This window comes from Suillus subalutaceus (assembly GCF_016647625.1).
Source record: "Suillus subalutaceus strain FC151 chromosome Unknown DFJ58scaffold_257, whole genome shotgun sequence".
NCBI lineage: Eukaryota > Fungi > Basidiomycota > Agaricomycetes > Boletales > Suillaceae > Suillus > Suillus subalutaceus.
Window position 1 is genome coordinate 15,706 of NW_024540506.1, and position 21,616 is coordinate 37,321.

General features: G+C 48.5%; 7 protein-coding genes across 7 annotated transcripts; 2 read left to right on the forward strand and 5 right to left on the reverse strand.

The window, feature by feature from the left end:
* Positions 1–3,001: 3,001 nt before the first annotated feature.
* On the forward strand, positions 3,002–4,413 carry DFJ58DRAFT_230028 (uncharacterized protein). Its single transcript, XM_041379360.1, has 3 exons — positions 3,002–3,165; positions 3,474–3,963; positions 4,244–4,413. Exons 1-3 carry the CDS (start codon positions 3,068–3,070, stop codon positions 4,340–4,342), a joined length of 687 nt encoding a protein of 228 aa, XP_041235899.1. The 5' UTR covers positions 3,002–3,067; the 3' UTR covers positions 4,343–4,413.
* A 597-nt stretch (positions 4,414–5,010) lies between these two features.
* DFJ58DRAFT_822818 (uncharacterized protein) lies at positions 5,011–6,199 on the reverse strand (the record flags this gene model as incomplete). Its single annotated transcript, XM_041392076.1, has 5 exons — positions 5,011–5,088; positions 5,138–5,225; positions 5,281–5,317; positions 5,430–5,578; positions 6,185–6,199. The coding sequence occupies 4 exons, from the start codon at positions 6,197–6,199 to the stop codon at positions 5,199–5,201; spliced, it is 228 nt and encodes a 75-aa protein (XP_041235900.1). The 3' UTR covers positions 5,011–5,088; positions 5,138–5,198.
* Positions 6,200–6,721: 522 nt separating this feature from the next.
* On the reverse strand, positions 6,722–8,072 carry DFJ58DRAFT_822819 (uncharacterized protein). The gene is made up of 6 exons (XM_041392077.1): positions 7,917–8,072; positions 7,657–7,865; positions 7,387–7,604; positions 7,128–7,335; positions 7,001–7,070; positions 6,722–6,944 (listed from the first exon to the last, which is right to left on the reverse strand). The coding sequence occupies exons 1-6, from the start codon at positions 8,004–8,006 to the stop codon at positions 6,879–6,881; spliced, it is 861 nt and encodes a 286-aa protein (XP_041235901.1). The 5' UTR covers positions 8,007–8,072; the 3' UTR covers positions 6,722–6,878.
* Positions 8,073–8,794: 722 nt separating this feature from the next.
* Positions 8,795–16,864, reverse strand: DFJ58DRAFT_230313 (armadillo-type protein). Its single transcript, XM_041379362.1, has 12 exons — positions 16,811–16,864; positions 16,375–16,754; positions 16,039–16,327; positions 15,281–15,983; positions 14,947–15,233; positions 14,612–14,898; positions 11,152–14,558; positions 9,498–11,097; positions 9,287–9,446; positions 9,097–9,239; positions 8,955–9,046; positions 8,795–8,899 (listed from the first exon to the last, which is right to left on the reverse strand). The coding sequence occupies exons 2-12, from the start codon at positions 16,435–16,437 to the stop codon at positions 8,827–8,829; spliced, it is 7,104 nt and encodes a 2,367-aa protein (XP_041235902.1). The 5' UTR covers positions 16,438–16,754; positions 16,811–16,864; the 3' UTR covers positions 8,795–8,826.
* Positions 16,801–17,417, reverse strand: DFJ58DRAFT_870204 (uncharacterized protein; the record flags this gene model as incomplete). Its single annotated transcript, XM_041394288.1, has 3 exons — positions 17,197–17,417; positions 17,064–17,144; positions 16,801–17,010 (listed from the first exon to the last, which is right to left on the reverse strand). Coding segments are annotated over exons 1-3 (363 nt in total), but the record flags the coding sequence as incomplete, so codon positions are not given.
* Positions 17,418–17,489: 72 nt separating this feature from the next.
* DFJ58DRAFT_822822 (uncharacterized protein) lies at positions 17,490–19,853 on the forward strand. The gene is made up of 8 exons (XM_041392078.1): positions 17,490–17,773; positions 17,826–17,846; positions 17,869–18,366; positions 18,428–18,559; positions 18,611–18,704; positions 18,768–19,318; positions 19,390–19,570; positions 19,621–19,853. Exons 1-8 carry the CDS (start codon positions 17,501–17,503, stop codon positions 19,710–19,712), a joined length of 1,842 nt encoding a protein of 613 aa, XP_041235904.1. The 5' UTR covers positions 17,490–17,500; the 3' UTR covers positions 19,713–19,853.
* Positions 19,854–20,078: 225 nt separating this feature from the next.
* On the reverse strand, positions 20,079–21,378 carry DFJ58DRAFT_822823 (uncharacterized protein). Its single transcript, XM_041392079.1, has 4 exons — positions 21,168–21,378; positions 21,015–21,108; positions 20,668–20,964; positions 20,079–20,613 (listed from the first exon to the last, which is right to left on the reverse strand). Exons 3-4 carry the CDS (start codon positions 20,945–20,947, stop codon positions 20,336–20,338), a joined length of 558 nt encoding a protein of 185 aa, XP_041235905.1. The 5' UTR covers positions 20,948–20,964; positions 21,015–21,108; positions 21,168–21,378; the 3' UTR covers positions 20,079–20,335.
* Between the last annotated feature and the right edge of the window lie 238 nt (positions 21,379–21,616).

Consider the following 21,616-nt stretch of genomic DNA (forward strand, 5'->3'; position numbering starts at 1 on the left):
ACTCCCATATTTATCAGCTCTGCAAATTCATCGTCGTAGAGAGCGTCGAATTTAGTGAACAACACTATTACTGCAACTGAGAATTGCGCATGAGTCGATGATACACGACGGCAGATACAAAGACTTACTGCTTCCAGTGTCACACTGAGAGAAAAACTTGACTTCCGCTTCCGTGAAAGACCTGCAATCCTCATCCATCGGAATGCAGTACCTATGCCAAAGATGTGAGATGGTGCGCGCCAAAAAATTGACCAACATGGTACCATATGACATGGATTCGATCACTCAATTGTCTCTCCCTACAACGCCTTGCGATAAAAGCCTTCACCTTATCGAATTCGGATTGTCCTCCTGCCTCAAACCCGCGTGAGTCGTGAAAGACAAATCCTGGGTTGTTTCGAAACACCATTTCATTCTCGATATCGTGCAGTCCGCGCTGAAAACTCGTCAAGTAATATTACCAAGAACAAAGAACATGCCCTACCTCTCTAGATGCCATCAACACAGCGAGATCGATCTGATTTCCAATGTCCATCGGTCAATCATCATCATCCTAGTCACTACTGGTGTCATGGACTGCACCTTTCTCCCGTGGCTGTTATATATTTCTGGGTTCTCTCGTGTCTTGCAAACCCTCTGGAGGATGGTGGTTTTTCCTGCATTTGCTCTTCCTATGATGAGGATTCGGAAACGCTTGATTTTCTGTCTCAACTCTGAAGGATGCATGATATAGGAAGGGTAACAGTGTGTGAACTCTTTGAGCGCCCGAGCCACGATAATGTAAGTGATAAGGAATATCTTCCTTCCGAGCTCCGAGATTGCTCTGGTTAGGGCAGACTAGCTTCATATGACTGTCTTCCGCCGACTTGATTGCAGTACTTATCTGACCGCCTGCGCAAGTATAACAACTTGTCACCCGACTGAAATAGGATATCTCTGAAATGGCCAGTTTCAAAAGGTTATTAACTTACGATAAGCCCGGTATTGGCAAGCGAGGAATGAAAGGAAGTGGACAGACACGAAAGAAAGCGGGCGGGGCCGGGAAAGATGAGATGGTAATTATGGCAGACTTGCGTTTGAGCATATTCCAATATTACTATTGGCTGTGGTACAAGAACTAGAAGGCAGATATTTCATAATTTTGTTGCTGTCACCGACAAACTACAAGCTTCTTTACGCATTAACCCTCCCTTCCTCTCCTGCTCCCATCCCAAAACGACCACTTCAAAGCAGTCTACGTAATAAATACGAGACCCTGTAGCGCTCCGCTCAGCTGCTTGATAACCACACAAATGCAAATGAAGCGATTGAATGTAATACCAGGGGCAGCACCATAGGCATTAGTGACGTTGGAAACTTTGGCGTCTTGGATTAGCATAGTTTTTAACAGAGTGAGTTGTAGGAGGGCAACTCGATTGAAGAACGACTCAAGTGAAGATAGGGGACGCACCGTATTTGGTTTGGGCGAGCTCGAATAAGGTTGTACCGAATTAACGGAGGGCGTCTTGAAGTGGCGAAATACGTTCTGCCAGTCGTTTTTTTAGGTTGGTTGTGTGGTTGAAGCTGAGGGTGCATGTAAGATGTATTTCCAAATTTTAGTTGTAGATGTCGACAATGGACTAGATTTGGTTGCAGACGTTGAGGATGAGCGCTTTAGCTAGGTTGCAGGGCAGGGGTTAGTGGAAGAAGGACCGACACTGACTCCAGCTTGTAATATTTGCCAATCTGCAGATTCTGTTGGTGATCTAGATTTTGACGGAATTGAAAGGCCGCTTTCATCTATGATGTAATAGCTTGTCCGCATCCCATGAAGGTATAAATCTGTCCTCCTACATGTGGCTTGTAACAAGCCGACGCTACAGGCAACTCTGGCGTCACATCCGAGTCCTTTGTTCAAGGAGGAACTCAGAGTCGTTATGACACTTTTAACTTGCTCAGCACCTCTCGCACTGCTCACCACTTGGCAAAATCGACACTTCTGATCTCGGTTGAAAATGATCATGTCCTTTGATGGTAGTGATGGAGATATTAGATAATGTCCTGCTCAATAGCTGTAAGTGGGTGACATTCCAAAAGCAAACTCGCTCACCTCAGGCTTATGAAGTTTGAAGTTTGACACGTCATGTCCTTTGTAACCTCCCGGCGTTGGTTCTCGATGGTAAATGTCGGCTTTTAACTTGATCCCTATTTATGTGCTAACTTTCTATCAGTATCGAGAGTCGGTCAGAGATGTACTGACAGTGCGCCAGTTAACGCTGAGAATGTACTTTGACATATTTTGTATCAATGTCACTGTCGATCGATTCAACCATGGCGTAATACTAGGGACGTACAACGTGAAAGCACACCTATCACGTCGCTGTGCGTCAGCGCCGCAGCCCATCCAGCCAACCCGAAAGAATTTGTATAGAAATATACAGTTCTTGTCTTTGAAGAAAGTTACAACATCGTACGAAATAAGTAGGATGTTGTCCATCACACGCGCGTCCACCATAATACGAAACAACCGCCAATTACTTAATCATACAATGTTTCATACAGTTCCAACTCCTTGACCACCTCCGCGGAATGCCATCAGCCAATCCAGAAACCGCAATTCGCTGAGCTCAATATCGTCATATTGCTTGGACTCCAGGTATTGCTGAATACGGATATATCAGTGGGACTGCGACAACTGCACCAGATATCACATACGCAGACGGTGCTGCAAAACAACTTCAGTAATTGTCTTGATCAAGTCTGCCTTCTTCTGAGAGCGTTTGGCCGACCCTGGTATCCACCGAGAGAAGCCTGCTTCATATGTATGAATGGCAGAGTTCAGAGCTATCCTGACGGCAGCCGCATTGGGGGACGCCATGTATTGCTGGAGAACGACACGAACAGGGTGAATGGGCTCCCGCTCCTCTTGAGGCTGGTTCAGAAGATAAAAAACGTTTTCGAAGATAATAACAGCAGCTTAAGATCAATAATCAGCAGACTCATTGCAATGTGGCTTAAAATCTCACCAGAACCAAGCTGCATAATTTGCTCCAATGTTGACGACTCAGAGGGCTAACAAACCTTTGAGATGAGGATTATGTGGACGAGCTGTGAGCAATGGGACATGCCAAAAGTCGTAACGTGGACCACATCTCCTCGTCTTCGGGGCGGTAAACCTGATAAATCATGATCAAAAGGCGGAAATGGTCAAGGATAAGTCTACTTGCATCCTGTCATTATTAACATATCAGTGCTGGAGCTCGACGGAGGATCAACACACTCACTTTCTGTCAAGGGATCAGGGACGCGTTCGGTCAGCGAGGCTCGAGCTCGACACAGGATCAACACACTCACAGTCTGTCAAGGGATCAGGGACGCGTTCGGTCAGCGAGGCTCGAGCTCGACACAGGATCAACACACTCACATCCTGTCAAGGGATCAGGGACGCGTTCGGTCAGCGAGCCTCGAGCTCAACACAGGATCAACACACTCACATACTGCCAAGGGATCAGGGAAGCGTTCGGTCAGCGAGGCTCGAGCTCGACACAGGATCAACACGCTCACAAGCTGTCAAGGGATCAGGGAAGCGTTCGGTCAGCGAGGCTCGAGCTCGACACAGGATCAACACACTCACAGCCTGTCAAGGGATCAGGGACGCGTTCGGTCAGCGAGGCTCGAGCTCGACACAGGATCAACACACTCACAAGCTGTCAAGGGATCAGGGACGCGTTCGGTCAGCGAGGCTCGAGCTCGACACAGGATCAACACACTCACATACTGCCAAGGGATCAGGGACGCGTTCGGTCAGCGAGGCTCGAGCTCGACACAGGATCAACAAACTCACCCACTGTCAAGGGATCAGGGACGCGTTCGGTCAGCGAGGCTCGAGCTCGACACAGGATCAACACACTCACATTCTGTCAAGGGATCAGGGACGCGTTCGGTCAGCGAGGCTCGAGCTCCACACAGGATCAACACACTCACATCCTGTCAAGGGATCAGGGACGCGTTCGGTCAGCGAGGCTCGAGCTCGACGGAGGATCAACACACTCACATACTGCCAAGGAATCAGGGACGCGTTCGGTCAGCGAGCCTCGAGCTCGACGGAGGATCAACACACTCACAGCCTGTCAAGGGATCAGGGACGCGTTCGGTCAGCGAGCCTCGAGCTCGACGGAGGATCAACACACTCACAGCCTGTCAAGGGATCAGGGACGCGTTCGGTCAGCGAGCCTCGAGCTCGACAGAGGATCAACCTACTCACGTCCTGTCAACGGGTCAGCAATGCCCAAGCCTTAGGTCAGCATGCTGGCAGAAATGTGACCAGACGCACTACCTACAAGTAACCGTCAAATATGAATGAGAGGAATTTTCGAAAATTTCTATGATCTCACTGCAGTTTGCGGAAACCATGCCCCCAAATCGTTTACAATCTCGCGATCGGACTCAGATTTCCCAAATATGCGCGATGAGATGGCCTGGGTGGCATCAAGATGCTGTGCAAGTGACCTCAATACACAGTGAGTTATCTCTCGTCATAGATAAGTGATGTGTGACAAGTTACCTTTCGACTGCATATCTCATGCACATCTCCAAGCTGGTCCGCTGAGTCGAGACAAACATCTGTTTGAGCGTATCATCATCCAGGGTTTCAGCCGTGCGTTCGATAAGTGGTCTACAGTCTGCATCATCCTTGTCCATATCTAAATGGACGAGAGCCAAGATAAGCAGCAAATTGATTGGCAGCTTAAGAATTGATCGACTTACCAGGTAGACATATGTGACATCTTGGAGGACGTTGGTTGCCCTTGCGGTTGTACAAAAGCTTTAGTTGTTGCCCATTGGCAAATGCTTCCTTGGCATGCTGCGGGGCCAGCGCTTCAGCATCTGTTCTCGATACTCCCTTACTTATTAGCTCTGCAAATTCATCGTCGTAGAGAGCGTCAAATTTAGTGAACAGTACTATTACTGCAACTAAAGATTGCGCATGAGTCAACGATACACGACAGCAGATACAAAGACTTACTGCTTCCAGTGTCACACTGAGAGAAAAACTTGGCTTCCGCTTCCGTGAAAGACCTGCCATCCTCATCCATCGGAATGCAGTACCTATGCCAAAGATGTGAGATAGCGCACACGAAAAAAAAAGATCAAGCACCATATGACATGGATTCGTTCATTCAAATTTCTCTCCTTAGAACGCCTTGCGATAAAAGCCTTCACCTTGTCGAATTCGGATTGTCCTCCTGCCTCAAACCCGCGTGAATCGTGAAAGACGAATCCTGGGTTGTTTCGAAACACCATTTCGTTCTCGATATCGTGCACTCCGCGCTGAGAACTCGTCAAGCGATGTTACCAACCATCAAGAACACACCCTACCTCTCTGGATGCCGTCAACACAGCGGGATCGATCTGATTTTCGATGTTCATCGGTCAATCAGTCCTAGTACACTAGTGTCACGTTTCGCACCTTTCTCCCGTGGCTGTTATATATTTCTGGGTTCTCCCGTGTCTTGCAAACCCTCTGGAGGATGGTGGTTTTCCCTGCATTCGCTCTTCCTATGATGAGGATTCGGAAACGCTTGAATTTCCGTCTCAACTTTGAAGGATCCGAGTGCGAGTCCATGATGGAGAAAGGTAACAGTGTGTGAACTCTTTGAGCGCCCGAGCCACAATAATGGAAGTGATAATTGGCATCTTCCTTCCGAGCTCCGAGATTGCTCTGGTTAGGGCAGACTAGCTTCATATGACTGTCTTCCGCCGACTTAATTGCAGTGCTCATCTGACCGCCTGCACAAGTATAACAACTTGCCACCCGACTGAAATAGGATATCTCTGAAATGACCAGTTGCAAAAGATTACAATAAGCTCGATATTGGCAAGCGAGGAATGAAAGGAAGTGGACAGACACGAGAAAAAGCGGCGGGGGCAGGATGGATGAGATGTTAATTGCGGCAGACTTGCGTCAGAGCATATTCCAATATTATTGGCGGCGGTACGAGAACAAGAAGGCAGATATCTCACATACATTATTTCGTTGCTGTCGCCGACTAACTACAAGCTTTGAACATTCCCCCCCTTCCTCTCCTGATCCCATCCCAAACGACCACTTCAAAACAGTCTACATAAACTGATGATAAATACGAGACCCTGGAGCGCTCCGCTCAGCTGCTTGATAACCACACAAAGCGATTGAACGTGATACCAGGGGCAGCACCATAGGCGCCAGTGACGTTGGAAATTTTGGCGTCTTGGATTAGCATAGTTTTAGCAGAGTGCGTTGTGGGAGGGCAACTCGATTGAAGAACGACTCAAGTGGAGATAGGGGACGCACCGTATTTGGTTTGGGCGAGCTCGAATAAGGTTGTACTGAATTAACGGAGGGCGTCTTGAAGAGGCGAAATACGTTCTGCCAGTCGTTTTTTGTTAGCTGTGTGGTTGAAGTTGAGGGTGTGTACACACCTTGATGTATTTCCAAATTTTAGTCTTGGATGTCGACAAATTCGTGAGAGTTACGGACTAGATTTGGTTGCAGGCCAACTTTTAGTTGAGGATGAGCGCTTGCCAGTGAGGTTGCAGGGCAGGGGGGTTAGTGGAAGATGGATGTGATGTAATTATAGGTAGTAAACAGGACCGACTCATCGAGGTGAAGCAGCTTATAATATTTGCCAATTTGTTCTGTTGGTGATCTAGATTTTGAAGAAATTCCGCCGCTACAGGCAACTCTGACGTCACATCCGAGTTCTTTGTTCAAGGAGGAGAATTCAGAGTCATTATGACACTTTCAGCTTGACCTGTATACTTATCCAAGTTGGTCTGCCTACATAATCCGTGATACTGTCCGTACTACATACTACAATACACAAAGCATCACAAAGAAGATAAGGTAGTAAAAGTATTCACCACCGCGCCGTAGATTTACACATGATGCGTCGCCACACTCTCGCCACAGGCGGCTCGTAATCCTGCGGGAATAACAATGAGCGAGGCTTCCCGAAACTGAGGAGAAATTGACAATTACCTCTTCCCATATAGGATCATCATAACCATCCTCATCAACGGGCTCCCAACCTGGACATCCATCTATCCAGCTATGTTGCGAATCAGTAAGCGTGATCAACTTGTCAAATGCTACAGGGGTAACATACAATTTATCGCCTGGTTCAGGGTCTGGTACGGGCATACCGCGCATATAACGTCGGATCAACGGGAGCTTTTGTTTTGCGGTGAAGAGTGGTGAAGCGAAGCCATCCTTGTCGGTGCCCTGGCGGAGGAAGTCCGAGTCCGAGTTGGACCACCATTCAAGGTCGAAGCCAACCTTCGACGGAAGAAGTGCCACAGATACAATCTCTTCGACTTGATCATAGACATGAGCACGAGTCATGGATTGGAACAGAAAGAACATACCTTTACTTGACAGATAGATAGACCATGCGCGGCACTTGTAGACCGATGGAATGATGAATAGACCATTGAGTTCTGGTATTCTGTATAGCACCTCGAGCACTTTATTACGCGGAACGTGATACAGACGGGGCTTGTGCACGACAAGCACAGTACTTCGCTTGCCAGGGAGGTGCCTGAAACTCATCTTGAATGAAGCTTTCCTGAAGTTCTCTTTCTTGCTAGCAGACAGTCAGGACAATAATCCAACAAGATCCTCTCAGTTACACTCACGCATCTGCCCCTGGATCAAAGGGTTGCTTCCTAGCACCCGTGGAGGTGATAATCATATCCTGTTCTACTGGATCCAACTCTGGCGGATAATCCGACATCTTGAACCTCCCATCGACAGCATCGAGTAAGACTTGGAATTCTGGATCATAGATGTTGCCGAGGACAGTGAATCGTGTCGTATCAAGGTCGAAACGGCCATACGATCCGACCTGCGCCACTCAATCAGCGTGCCCATTCTACGTCAACGCGATGTCGCTGACCTTGATTGGGCTCTCTGGATCCCAGTTACCAAAGAGCCCTGAGGTAGTTTGCCTCATGAGGTCGATATATTTTCGCTCTGCTCTCACCATGGTGTGTTGTCAACTGGTGCGATAGTGGTCAGTGGGCAAGCAGATTGGCGCCAACGCCGTACGTAAATTTGGTGTACAACTGTTGTTCTGCCCACGTGCACACTCGTTTCTCTACCATCATGTACAGAGACTGAGGCTACTACCATATCATATGTTTATATTCAGGGAAGTATTACGCACGCACAACTCAGGTATATATATTTGGAATGCCTTGTAGCTTGCTACAGCTGACCTGCCAGCATCGACATCAAGGACTTACTATTCAAACATCCACATCCGCTGCCAGAGTGCGAATGGACACTCCACCGCCATATTCTATACGCATGCGCCTCAGGATCACCCACTATTAGCAGCCGAAATCACCCTTCGCGGATGTGCAACACTCGGCGATGACAGGCTTGCAGATGAACAAGAACTACCGGACACGCTGGTTAATTACTGCTTCTGATCTGGCTGGTTTCTACTTCCTGGGATGATACGAGATCTACTGTGATTTAGAGGAACCTGAACACATAAATCGAGTTCAATAGGGATTCGGGAATAATCGATAATCGGGTACATGAAACTCAATAATCGAGCACAGAATATAGCGCATACGATGGGTGGAGCATGTCAGACTACCCGTGCTCATAGAAACGATATAACAGTACTAGGTATCTCACAGGGGAACTCCCTTTTATGTCTGAGCAATGTCCAGGCTGATCTCATTCTATGTTACCGACGTAAACTGCGGCTCCTGGCTTCCAAGAGCAGGTAGAAAGAAAGAACAAGCAACTCAATTGAGTGTTATAAACAACAAATGTAAGGAATCTATGATAGATTATTGATGACTCGGATGAATGGCGTCGATGCTACTCTCCTTCTTTTGTCTCTTTAGCCTCCCTCTACTGTCGCTGTAAATTGACATCCGACTTAGTCTGTGAATAAACAGCACTTTGTAACACTTACGCAAAGGCACGGTTCTTTCTCTTCCGGCTCTCCTTCTTGCCTGCATTTCGAGCTAGTTTGCGTTTGGCAGCAGCTTCTGGGTTGGTGGTCGCCTGCTCGGAGTAATGAGTACCAAGTGCAAGATGAATAGAACCCAACCCACCTTCGTGGCCCGCGCCACTCGTCTTTCCTGCTGGATGCTGGATGCTCCCTGCCTGATACGGTTGTACGTATTGGCAAAAACCGTCGTGCCAACTTTGTTCTGAAGCAAGTCGAGAAGTTCGGTGGCCGTAACTTTCAACTCCTCTGTAATGCAATGAATATATGAGCAACTTGATAAGCGATATGCGTACCCATTCCCGCATCCCGGATTGTATCGTCCTCCGTTATCCGATAGACAGGTGTAAGTATATGTGGCAAGAACCGCTCTAGCTGAGTGCCCTCCATGTGAGACGCCATAGCAGCAAAGAAGCGCAGAATCGACAAGGGAGCCAACGACCAAGTTTTTTGATTCTGAAACAGAAAGTCAGAGAAAGTCAAATAAATGGCATTAACCGAACTCACAGAAGTATTACCGCGATTCCGCCGTGCGATGTGGGCTGAGCGAGCTTGATATGACAGCTTGGAGAAGAGCCAAGGTAGAGGATCCTGAGAGGGTTTTCCTCGACTCGTTTGCGTAGGTTTTGGTTGTTCAGCGGAGTCATCGCTCTCACCACCATCTGAGTCCATCTCAGCTGTGTCGTTGGTATTACTCCCGGAGGGTGAGGAAGAGGGGACAGTGCAGAACAGTTTTCCGACGAAGAAAAGGTTCTTCACAATCTGTAGACCAAGAGGTGCGTCGAGATTGGAGCTCTTCAACTGTGCGCATAGCTTTCCTGCAATGTCGTTCATCGACTGGAGGGTAAGGTGTGAACTCTCGAGAGTAGGGGTGGGGCCGTAAAATGCGAAGAACACGCCCAATAACCGACAAGCTGCTGAGCGTACCCAAGCGTGCGGGAAAAGAAGGTATGGGACGAGTTTGTCCTGGATGCTTTTCACCGCATCAAGCGTATGCTCAGGTAAGGTCTGCAGGAGCTTCGAGACAGCAAGCAATGCCTGGTACGGCGGTTGCCATTCCACGTCAATATCCATGTCTTCTCCATCGTCATCTGACAGGGTCAGCGACTGAATGCTGTCGTCCAAGATCTGCTGAACATCGGCAAACAGGGCAGCAGCATGCGGGGAAGCGTCCCGTTGTAAAGCGCCAATGATGAGTCCATATACCTGCACCGCAACTGCCCTAAGTTTTGCCTGCCCTTGTTGACTGGTCCATGCATGCAGATGACCAACTAAAACTTTTCTCTCGTCCTCTCCCAACCGTTTGATCAAGCTTTGAAGGACTGATGCAGAAGCTTCTCTGCAAGACTTATCCTCGTCGTTGGCAAGACAGAGTACAAGGGCAACGAAGATCATCTCCGCGTGTTTTGCCAGTAATGCAGAGTCGAACTTGTTCACAAGCGCACCTAAAAGTTCGAGAACACTTGAACGTCCTGACGCATGTTCATACGAAAGATTTCGGGCGAAGAAACTGAGGGTGGTTTGTAGTCTCCCAGAGCCTTGAGGATAGTCGAGGAGAAACTGAAGGAGAAGGGACCGAGCAGACTCGCGAGTCTGTGTTGCTTGTGACGTGACCAAGATAGCGGATACGTCAGCCATAACGTCGTAAAGCTCAGGCACAATCAGTCGTCGTGCCACAATAGCTCTCAGTAACGCAAAAACGGTGCTCTGCCTGTCGGGGTCCTCGAGGTACGGTGAAACAAATTCGATCAGGAAGAGGAGATCTTTCTCTTTGACCTGAGCGCCTTCGCACTCTCGTAGTATACTTGCCAGAGCCTTGAGACCAGCTTGAGTAACTTCAGACTCCACACTGCCAGTAGAACGGACGATGGCGAGTATTTGACGGGCAATGACTGGTGCAGACGATGGGACTGACTTGAGTGGACACTGGAGGATGCTGGCCGACGCCTTGAAAGAAGCGATAAGGACTGGTTCCGAGGATGAATAAAGACCATTTCCGATGAGCTTTACAAGCGGATCCAAACGATTGATGATCTGCTTGTCCTGAAAGTCAAATCGAGAGCGTCGGAACGCAGTATTGAAGAGCTCCAAACCGAAGACGACAAAACTGCGGAGCCCGATGAGTGAAAAAGATACGGTGAATGCATGATACGAGGCTCACCGGAAAGAATTGTTCGTGTAATGGTCAGTGTCCGTGACGATTTGACGTTGTCGCTGGACGATAGCATCAGCTTTTTTGATAGTCTTGCTCGCTTTGGGCTTGGGGGCTTCCTGCAAGAATTTGGCATTTTGACTAATCAGGGTGTGGCACAGAACCAAACATTCAGCAGGCGTAAGCCTTGCATTGCTATTGAGTCCACTGGCAATACGTCTGAGAACTTCGTCAACCTGCTGTAGGGTCTTCAAGGAACCCGTTTCTGCAACGATAGAGCGCAACGGCAGGAGGAGCGCACTGATGCGTTTGGGAGAAATGTATCGAGCTGCCAACCCGAAGCAATCGAGTCCCTTGGAAGAGCTACTGCGTACTTCACGCATTTTCGTCCGGAAGTCTTCGTGCTGCACATCCTTTCCTGACTCTCCGAAAATCACTTCAGCGGAGACATGGGCAATATCGGCGACACAGTCATCCAGATCTTGAATGGCAGGGTCATTGCTACCCTGCGCAGATGTGACATGGGTAAGCACTGCGTGGAATACAAATGCTAGAACGTGTAGTTGTGGTCCACGCAAGAGTGCTGCACGGAGCTCCCGCAACAGGACAGCTAGATAAGGGGAGCCCAGTGCGACAGCTATCCTGCAGATCGTATCTCGCACGAGGTCGCGAGTATCTTGTGACTTGCTACGCAATATCTGACTGAGGGCTGTTAGGAGCCTGCCTACTTGCAGATCTCGGGAGGCAGGGGGTAGATGCAAGGCAACCTTAGCAATGCCCATCGATATCGGAATGCGAAGGGAGTCCTCTGTCTCATCGCGATTAGAGAGGTAAGCCAAAAGTGAAGGCAGAAGGCGGGTATGAACAGCATCGGCAATTTTTTTGGTATCCTGTTTATCAGCCGAGGGAATGGGCGGCGAATCCTCTACCAACCCCTCGTGATCGCCGTTTGCAATGTCATCTGCGGACGTATCGACTTGTTGCACAGCTTCTTCGACGGAAAAGTGGAAGTTTTCAAGGATCGCAACCAAAGCACGAACATAAACCCGGACGCCTTCACTCTTGTCTTTTGACGCCCGGATGTACTTGTGCACGAGGGCCGAGTATGCACTCCACCCAAGGTGTTTCGCAATGCGTCCAGTCGAATTGATCGCTTCTGAGACGAGGAGATGATCCAGCGAGGCTGTTGGAACAATGTAATGTTCAACGAGCGGAAGGAAGACTTCAACTAGCGTTCTACTGCGCATGGCCCCCTCATCACAGTACTCGGCAAGGCGTCTCAAAGCTCTTGTGCGACGATGAATTTGTATGTGATGGATATTGCTGAAGAAACTAGCTTCCTCGTCACCACCAGCAAGAAGCGGACGCATCTCCTGCAGGGAGGGGATCCTGTCACATTTTGACACTGCGTACGAGATAACACCAAGCGACTCTGCACGGACAAGCTCGTGCTTGGATTTCAAGGCGTTTTTCAATGCCGGAAGGGTAGTTCGCATGAGAAGCGCTTCGAATTCTGAATTTGATGGGTCGCATGTAAGGTCGATGAAGCGTCTGATTGTGAAAGCGGCGTTATTGCGGATGGCCAGCTCGTCGGCGTCCTGCACAGAAAAAAGGGCATTCGAAAGGACAGGAAGCCATTCACGGCATGATAACGCAGCGTACTTCTGCTCGTTGAGCAGCATGAACGCGGTTAGCCGACGATTAAAGTCAGGTTCATCAATTCGCTTTGACGAGCAGGCATTGAGTGATTCAAGCAGGCTTGCAAGTTCTTGAATGCTCGGATTAATCACTGAGAGCTGATTGAAAGCTGAGGTGAGGGCGAGTCGAGAGGCGGTGAAGCGAAGCGACATAAAGAGCTGCGAAAGAAGCTCGTATGTCTTCGAGAATTCGACGGAGGAGGAATTTGACAGCTCAGTCAGGAGAGGGAATATATGGCCGAGGGTGCTGAGAAGTTTGACTTTGATTTTCTCAGATATGATTCTGCTGGATTTGCGCAACAAAGGGGAGAGAAGACCAAGAAGAGTCAAGGCCTGCGTAGAATCTTCAGCGTAACGAGCGACCTCCGAAAGTATGCTGATTTGGCGTTGAGTGATTGGACTTGAAAGTGCTGCATCGGCCTTCGTGCGTTCGACCAAAGTTGTAAGGTTCTTGAGCAACTGCGATATATGTGGCTGAACGAGCAGATCCAAAAGTTTGCTGTCGTCCGCGGAATACGACAGCAGGCGCTCCACGATGTCGAAGACTCTGTTGATCACTGCTGGCTTGACATTAACCGCCACAAGGCAGTCGAGAACCTTTGGCAGTACACGGGAGTCGTGTTGTACGAGATGGACGGAATATTTTGGCTGACTGGTCCAAACATAGAACAATTCCAGGAGCGCGGAAGGGGCTTGAGTATTTTCTTGATCCAATAACTCCAGACGTGGAGCCACAATAGCGGGAAATGATGCGGAGATATAGGACGTGAAGTCAAATTCGACGGGGCAGCGGAAGAAATCGGCAAGCCGCTTGAGGCCTTGTTGCCTCAAAGAACGCAAAACTCTGGAATTCAATACCTCTCCGGACTCGCTCTCCTCTTCGTCCGCTTCATCATCCACCTGCTCATCCGCATCGACTGCCGTTACATTCGACAAATGATTCTGAGCATTAGCAACTATATCAAGCGTGGTCCCGAGTAGAGTCGGCCAATATGCGGTTAATCTTGACCCAAGGTTCTTCAGCACGTCGCCCAACAAAGTCAGGTAACCAGACTGCTGCTTTAACGAGATATCTGGGGAAATAGGGCGGGGCGAGAAGAGGTTGTCCTGGTGAGCATGGCTGTCCGATTGCATTGGTTTCAACATCAGATCCACTAGAAGATGGAGCTCCTCGTCTGTGCATCCTGCCAGTGCTGTCAGCACGGCAGCTCGGCGATCACTGCCTCTAGAGCGACCCTTCTTTTCCAACATAAGGCCATACAGCAGACGAACGATGATATCCACTACTTGGGGCCGGTCCTTGATCTCTATCGATGGCATATGCAAAGATGTCAACTCGTCTCTCCATTTAGTTTCGTCGAGGAGTAAGCCTAACTTCGTCTCGTGATGCTGGAGGTAGGGCGACTTATACGCGAGCAAACAGGATAAAGACACCGTTTGCAGTGCCCGATCGGGATGGGATAGGAGGGAGCGGTACAGTTCTCGCAGAGTATCTGTGGAGTGCAAAGCCTTTGGATTGCTAAACTTGCTGAACAGCGTCAACCACGCCTGAAGCTTATATTTTGGCAATCGTGATGGAGCATCCGGACCTGCGATTGAAATGAAGTATGTCACTAACTCGCGGTTATGTTTTTCCGCCAGAGATGTGCATTGTCCGAGAGTGAGGAGGATCTGAGCTTCGAACGTGACGGGATCAAACCGATCAGACGCTTTTTGTTCCTATGCCTCATCGTTAATAAGAGACTGGTTAAAGCGCTAGATAGAAGACTTACTGAAATGATGATTTTGCGGTGGTGAAATTTATCTAGCCAACTTACAGCAGCACCCCGAACCTGATGTGCGGTGGGGTCTCTCCAAGATCGCTCTTCTTCCCATGGATCCATGTCACTGTGATCATCCTTGGTAGCAGTCAGCCAGTCAGGAATTTGATTGGCTCCCTGGGGTTGTTGTAGCTCCGAGAATATGATATTCCAGACGACATCGCCAAACTTCTGGGCTAAAGAAGAGAGAGCTTGTGACGCTGGGGACCATATCGGCCGTAAGTTGACCTTCAGTTGAGCTGATATGTCATCAGCGAAGTGTTGCGTAAATGGAACAGCATACATACAAACAAGCCACCGAACGCAGATATCAGCGGAAAGTGAATCATCGTCTCTCACAACCTGGTATAATCTGCCTATTCGGAGAACGCGCTCGCGCACGCCATGCATGTCAAGGGACACTTCGTCGCCCTGCAGACAGCGCTTCAGCGCCTCGTGTTCACCGGGGGAAGATTTAACCATCTTCGATGTCAATAATCCCAACACATTTGAACGCAATGGTCGAGAAGGGGAAAGTAGCCGTGATTGCAGACAGGAATATAACTGAGTGATTAAAAAAGACTGAGACGAAGGGCTATCTCGTGTCAGCAAGAATAAACCAGAATAAGGTCACGGAATTACCATGTGTCAAGTAGTGCGACCAGACCGATCAACACTTTGTCAGACCACGACCAATGCTCTACGATCTTCGTCGTCCATGCGGACAGATCTACTTGCGTTTCCCAGGAAGCTGACTTGCATCGAGACAAAGCTTGCATGCATGTTCCGATCACCCAAGCCGCATTAGCATGTGATGCTTGCCAATTCGCTTCGGGTGTCGACGTGTTCAGTGCGCGTTCAATGATGGGCACCAACAAGGGCGCCAATGAGTCGACGAATACGGAGAGACTCATGATGTCGTACAAATCATCCACCGACTCGTCAGTAATTTCCCAGCTAGATAAGCGAGTCTGTATCCAGCTATCGACGCTTCGTTTCCAGACGATATCAACCTCGCCCAGCTTCCCGGAATGTTGCAGAGACGCGAGAACACGTAACGTGAGGGTGGGCTCCGCCTGAAGGAGACTAGGGGTTGCTTTGAGAAGGGCAGGTAGTCCGACAAGCTTCCAACCACCCCACCCTAGCTCCGCGAGGACACCGCAGAGCATCAAGCCGAATGAAGGAACACCAAGAGCGCGAGCGACAAATACACGTCCTGGCCCTGTGGACATTGACATATCACCAGCAGTGAGGAGTGAAGATGCAAAATTCAAAATCTCGGAATGCAGAGGGACATCAAGCGGTAGCGACGCCAGTCTTGAGGCAAGCTGTGTTAGATGGTTTGCTACAAGGTGCAAAGTTCAACGGGTGCGCAAGACTGAGAAAAAACGACGACATACAGGACAGTCGCGATCCTTGACGAACTGCGCAGATGACGGACGTGATTTGCATGACACGTTGAAGATGCTGGTGATTAGCGTCATCAGCCTGTGACACAGCACAGAAGCGATCAACGATCAGGCTGGCAACAATCGAAAAGTGTTCCGGGCCATTACAGTGGTGAATCAAGGCGGTCAGCACACGCCGCAGGAGAGTATACGTCAATTCGGGGCGATCACCTGTTAGGTGGCAGTTGATGAGAAAGGCCATTGATGATCCTGCACTGGTGTGCAAGGTTTGTGAAACAGACTGCAGGCGCATTAGAATTAGCAACTAAAAGCAAGTAGCGCACGTACTTTGCACGCGAATATCATCATCCACGCGCTGGCATCCTCGACGCCTTCCAAATTCTGTGCCATCAAAATCACAGCTTTCTCCCTCGCAACGCTCTTCAGCCGCCGGAGAACGGAACCCCACACCTCGGCTGCGGCGCGTTGAACATCAGAATTGCAGGTTGGAAGTACCCGCGCGAAAAGAAGACCACGTCTGGTCCAAAAGATCAAGATTGATTGACGGTACGAGAAGATACCTGAATAGTCCTGACAGTGTCGCCAGGAGAGCTGTAAGGGAGGGCGCTGATATAGGTCGTGGCAGAAGTCGCAAGAGGACCTCTAGCAAATCCACATATGACGGAGCAAGAGTGGTTCGTAGATCGTGAGCCAGCTTATTCAGGAGGCTAAGTAGTTATGCGGTTAGAGAATATTAAATCATGTGTCAAGCTGAGGGGCGCACTCAAGTAGAGCTATCAAAGCTTCATTGTCTGATGCATCCAAAGCACCATTCCATAAGGTAATAATCTCCTTCCAGTTATGCAAGAGTATGGGCATAGATATCGAGAGTGAGTCAACCTTGTTCGCAAACTGAATAAACGCTGGGGAAAGATTGAGTTGACGCCATTGTTGAAGAGCTAGGTAAAAGTGGGATTCGTTGTCCTAGACCTGTTTGAGAAATCCAGGTGAATCGATGGAACCAACCTCGAACTCACCGAGATGTCATGATCGAACTTCGTGAGGTCAAGAGCAGATGGTAGATGGACCTCCTTTAGGCTTTTCTTGTAAGATTGGTGCTAATAGATGCGCAGTCAATCAAAAGAACGAGCTCGACAAAGTTTGAAGCACCTTGAATCGGTTCACGCGGGGAAGCGCACTAGTTCCCTCAAAGTCCAAGCCTGAGTCTGAGTCCGAATCCATGGCTTACAGAATGTCGCAAAGGATGGTCAGCAAAAAATATAGCACTACTGGTTACGAGGATAGGTGGTGGTCATGAGGTGTAGCTGTTTCAGCTGGCTTTCGTTGACTCCTCAAAATTTGCGATCTCCAAAGGGTTGTTTGGATCAGAAGCCTTTGCCAAACAATCCCATCTAGGTGCAACTTCTGTTAGTATTACTTAGTAACAGGTTGTTTCAATTCGCGCATAACCGGGATGTCCGAAGAGTCGGCTTTGAGTGCCATTCTCGAAGAAATTCTCCAGGCGCACATATCATCATCAAATGACCTGTCTTACAAGAGTGCTAAAGCAAAACTTGCACAAGAACGCAGACATCTGGGTCACAATTCACGCATGGTGAAGGTCCTCAGTTATGAAAAGCTCATTTTAGTTGTAGCCTGTGTGCTCCTCCCCCTTGGTCGTCACTTCCGTGAGCGGCAGGAGTTTTCTGTCATTTGGCTGGAGAAATCTATTGATACGGTGATGGGAGTGAGTTTCTTTATTGTTTAATGCTAATGCGACTGTTCATCATGTTATCAAGTTGTACCTCCGGTTTCATTGTGTCGCAGGCTGAGACCATGAAGAAGTTGGCATCCAACGACAATTTTCCCGATTATAAGACCGTAAACGCCACCCTAGAACGGGCCGATGATGATGGTCTCGAGGGTGCTGAAGCTCGGAAACAAATTGCCCTATGGAAAATGCAGATCACTAACTCGCAGGACGCATCAGACCTCACGGTTTTCAATGATGTGTTCTATAAGATTGATACTTACACCGAGGAAGTGTTCGCACGTGTTCACACTGACATAGGTGAGAAGACCGACGCATACCTAGATGCTTTGCATGACTACCACCATCGAGTCATAAAATTCTTGCGAACAAAATGGTTGGAAGGGAGCAGCGACGCCATCATCGAGGCAAACGATAACATGCGATGGTATGACAGGATCACAGCTCGTATTGCTGTGTGGTTGTCACCTCAGGGTGATACAAGCCACGCACCTATGCCCTTGTTGTCTGCTTGGTTGCTGGACTATGCATGGTCATCACTCAATGCCGTGAAGGAAGGGTTCATTGAAGTGTGTAGTTTTTCTATCTGTCCTCAGTCTCCGTGTTCATTATTACGCTAAATAACACCAGATCTGCAGATGGTTTGAGCCCCTTCTCGATCATTACCCTGTTATTCATAGGAAAAGCCACAATATGGACGATAAGAGCGAAGTTTTAATATACCATATGGTAAGGGTCTATGCACCAGACGCGGATTTACAGGTATGACATGTTCATGTATCACAAGCTGCTCGCTGATCATCATCATGAAAGCTATGTCATTTCTTGTGGGAGCGTCGAAACACTCTAATCTTCCACCTTCACAACACGATGTCAACAACCAGCGAGAAGGAGACCCAACAGGACCGTCCCAAAGACATGACGCAGATCAATAATGCTTTCGATAAACTTCCAGGAGACGATTAACGAGCGTTCAAGCAGCTCATGGCATCAATGAAGAATGTTTCAAAAGTGGGCTTACACTCTATCCGAGGCAGTGGTGCCTACGCCATGCGCATCACGAAATGGGACTGGCAGAACAAAACGCTTAAGAACTCGAAGCGTGATATCGAACCCTTGGTCAAGGCAGTATTTCTCGAATTACGCAAAGCAAGGGAATACAGAACCGTAATTTTGGCGGATCCCGTCATCGCTGGCCTCAGAAAGCAACTCGAGGATGTTCTCGTTTCAATGATGACACCGAACTTTCGCATTCGATTTGGTGGCAAATTTATGATGAGTGAAACGTGGCAGTGGTGGGACGGCATAGAGATTCCCAAGGATATCACTCCCATTACGTCCGCTAACATAGACGAGGCCTTCAAGTCGAAGCTGCAACAGGTTCAGCTAGAGCAGCGGGATCAGGATGCGATAACAGAGCTCGTCACATACGTCGAACATATCGCTTGTGCCCAGGCGACAGCTGCAAAGGACAGCGTGTTGAATTCAGAGGTTGCCGAGGCGTTGGACGCCCTTGTATATGTAAGTACTCGATGGCCCACCGAGGGAACAGATTCCCTGCATGTAACAGTTGTAACTTACACCCGCATCAGGCTCTCAAGTCCAACAGTACTCATCTCCATAACCGTAGCATGGTAGCGAATCCAGATTTGTCTTGCGACGTCAGGGCAGCCGTTCATCTCAAGATTCCCAAAACGAACTTGAAGGACCAGGTTGACGCAAACACTACTCTGGAACCCGGCCCTTCTTCAAAACGGCAGCGATCATCAACTGGTTCGTGCTTTGTGTTGCACTGAATACCCCGTTTCACTTTTGATATCTAGTCTCTGGATCGCCTAGCGCAATGAAGAAAAGGGCTCGCAGTTCTCGCGCTCGAAACTCTGCTATTTCTGATGACGAGAATATCATTGGTTGACTTCTGTGTTGCGTTTGATTCCTCCTGCGTTTCCGCTGTTTTGTCAGGGTTTCTCTGCATGCTCTTGTGTAACTCACCGCTGGCCCTAATCACGCATCATACCTCACAGTTTTTATTTATTTTCCTGATCATGCGGAATTGCTGGCGAATCTAATCCTACTCTTTTGAATCAACGAGAGAACGGCAGCGGTACTCAAGCGGTACTTGTTACTTGCCTGAATTCTATGCAGTATGCGAATGGAACTTGAAATTGAGATTGAATTTTGATGCAAAGTCCATTGGTATTCGTTCAACAAAGAAATCTGCCGTTGTGTGATCATGCTAATGTGCTTTCCCTCACTTTCTGATCATGTGATGATGCTGCTATTAGAAGAACGCAGATCTTTGATATATTAACCACAAGTTGTATGAAGTAAAAATACAAGTGTGGTTATACATATCGACGATCGTAGTCGTGTGCCATGTTGAGCTGTGCTACCAGGGTCTCTGTATGGTACATGGCGAATCAATTATAACAAGTCACAAACGAGGGCACCTAACGAAAGACAGTTCGAAATACAGAAAAATTAAAGTATCAAAGGTGACAAAAACAATAAGGTGAAGGTAAGAATAACTGAGCAAAACTAATAAGCACTAGCTTGGGGCGGATGGTCTGTTGGAGGGGTACACATCGACCACATAGTTCCGTCTACGCAGTAAGCAGGTGGAGGAGCCTCAAGATCCGTGTCAGTTGGGGACAGTTCGCCCTTGTATATACTAGAGCGATTGGAGCGTGGTGGTGCACACAGCGGGGAGAGCTGGCACTGCGGAGCGGGGGGTACGTATAATTGCGTTGGGTCTGGGTCCGAAAAGTCCCAAGAACCATCATCTTGCTGGTGAGCAACTCGCATCGGTTTCCGCACTGAACCAAAGTCCATGAGGATGGTACTTTTCTTTTGAGCAGCGGGAAACTTACTGAAACTGAACTTGGACTCAGTCGAGGGTCGAGTATTATCTGATGTGAAAATGCGCCGTATGCGGGGGGAGGGAGCCGCATCAACCTCATCAGCTGGTCTGCGACGCAAGCGTAGGAGAAGCCATGCGATGAGTACAAAAAGGAAGACACCGACAACGCCAACGGTCACGGCTATAGCTACAACATGCCCGTCTGTCGGAGGACTGAAGTCAAGATCCGCCCCGGTCTCAGTGGGAGAGGTGGAAGTATCGGTGGGACTTGTGTCATTGTTGAAAGACATAAATATAGTGCTTCAATCTATGGTTGGGTCATTATTTGGAAGGTATTATTCAGTATGAGTGACTCACCGGATGTAAAGTGGCCAGTTGTATAACGGACTATTTTCGGACACAAGCTGACAACGAGTGGAGATAGAAACAACAGTCAACGAGATGGAATTATCTGTTTATTGAAAGTGAGTCGACTGCCAGCATGCTCCCGAATGTCGTATAAGTACATACGGTTTGACTATATGCTGTATTAGGGGAGACTGACCGCGCTCGACAAGTCGCGATTAGTAGTACTTTGAAGGCTCAAAGCGTGATATAAGCCTGCCTGGATGCAAAGGAGCGACGATGGATGTGGTGAGAAAACAAGAGACTTTCGTCATGTCTTGATTGAGGCTCTTGTTATAAGCATATTTTTCTCCTAGCTTCCATGCTTCGATCGAAGATCAAATTGGGTTAGTGTGCGAATTAATTACATAATGTACTTAATGTTTCTCCGTTTCGCAAGATTTTTCATTCGGGGTCATCTTCACGTGACTCTAAACTTCCAAGTTTCTTGATCTCGCAGTCTAGAATATCGTTAGCATCATTACATACTGACCTGTGCTTTCATCGTGCCTCACAAAGCGTCACTTACAAAGCTCAAGAGACTAGGCCGATCGAAGTCCTCAGGCAAAACCGAT

What these genes read in the sequence shown, in the direction of transcription:
- DFJ58DRAFT_230028 (XM_041379360.1), top strand. Translation starts at nt 3,068, where the DNA reads ATGAGGATTATGTGGACGAGCTGTGAGCAATGGGACATGCCAAAAGTC. An exon ending in GGCGGTAAACCTGATAAATC is followed by an intron (nt 3,166 to 3,473) that starts ATGATCAAAAGG and finishes CAACACACTCAC; the next exon opens with ATACTGCCAAGGGATCAGGG. An exon ending in CACAGGATCAACACACTCAC is followed by an intron (nt 3,964 to 4,243) that starts ATCCTGTCAAGG and finishes CAACCTACTCAC; the next exon opens with GTCCTGTCAACGGGTCAGCA.
- DFJ58DRAFT_822819 (XM_041392077.1), bottom strand. Translation starts at nt 8,006, where the DNA reads ATGGTGAGAGCAGAGCGAAAATATATCGACCTCATGAGGCAAACTACC. An exon ending in CCTGAACCAGGCGATAAATT is followed by an intron (nt 7,071 to 7,127) that starts GTATGTTACCCC and finishes TTCGCAACATAG; the next exon opens with CTGGATAGATGGATGTCCAG. An exon ending in ATGATCCTATATGGGAAGAG is followed by an intron (nt 6,945 to 7,000) that starts GTAATTGTCAAT and finishes TTATTCCCGCAG; the next exon opens with GATTACGAGCCGCCTGTGGC.
- DFJ58DRAFT_230313 (XM_041379362.1), bottom strand. Translation starts at nt 16,437, where the DNA reads ATGGCACAGAATTTGGAAGGCGTCGAGGATGCCAGCGCGTGGATGATG. An exon ending in GGAATCGCGGTAATACTTCT is followed by an intron (nt 9,447 to 9,497) that starts GTGAGTTCGGTT and finishes TTTCTGTTTCAG; the next exon opens with AATCAAAAAACTTGGTCGTT. An exon ending in AGAAAGAACCGTGCCTTTGC is followed by an intron (nt 8,900 to 8,954) that starts GTAAGTGTTACA and finishes GTCAATTTACAG; the next exon opens with CGACAGTAGAGGGAGGCTAA.
- DFJ58DRAFT_822822 (XM_041392078.1), top strand. Translation starts at nt 17,501, where the DNA reads ATGTCCGAAGAGTCGGCTTTGAGTGCCATTCTCGAAGAAATTCTCCAG. An exon ending in CTATTGATACGGTGATGGGA is followed by an intron (nt 17,774 to 17,825) that starts GTGAGTTTCTTT and finishes CATGTTATCAAG; the next exon opens with TTGTACCTCCGGTTTCATTG. An exon ending in TGAAGGAAGGGTTCATTGAA is followed by an intron (nt 18,367 to 18,427) that starts GTGTGTAGTTTT and finishes AAATAACACCAG; the next exon opens with ATCTGCAGATGGTTTGAGCC.
- DFJ58DRAFT_822823 (XM_041392079.1), bottom strand. Translation starts at nt 20,947, where the DNA reads ATGTCTTTCAACAATGACACAAGTCCCACCGATACTTCCACCTCTCCC. An exon ending in TGAGTCCAAGTTCAGTTTCA is followed by an intron (nt 20,614 to 20,667) that starts GTAAGTTTCCCG and finishes ACTTTGGTTCAG; the next exon opens with TGCGGAAACCGATGCGAGTT.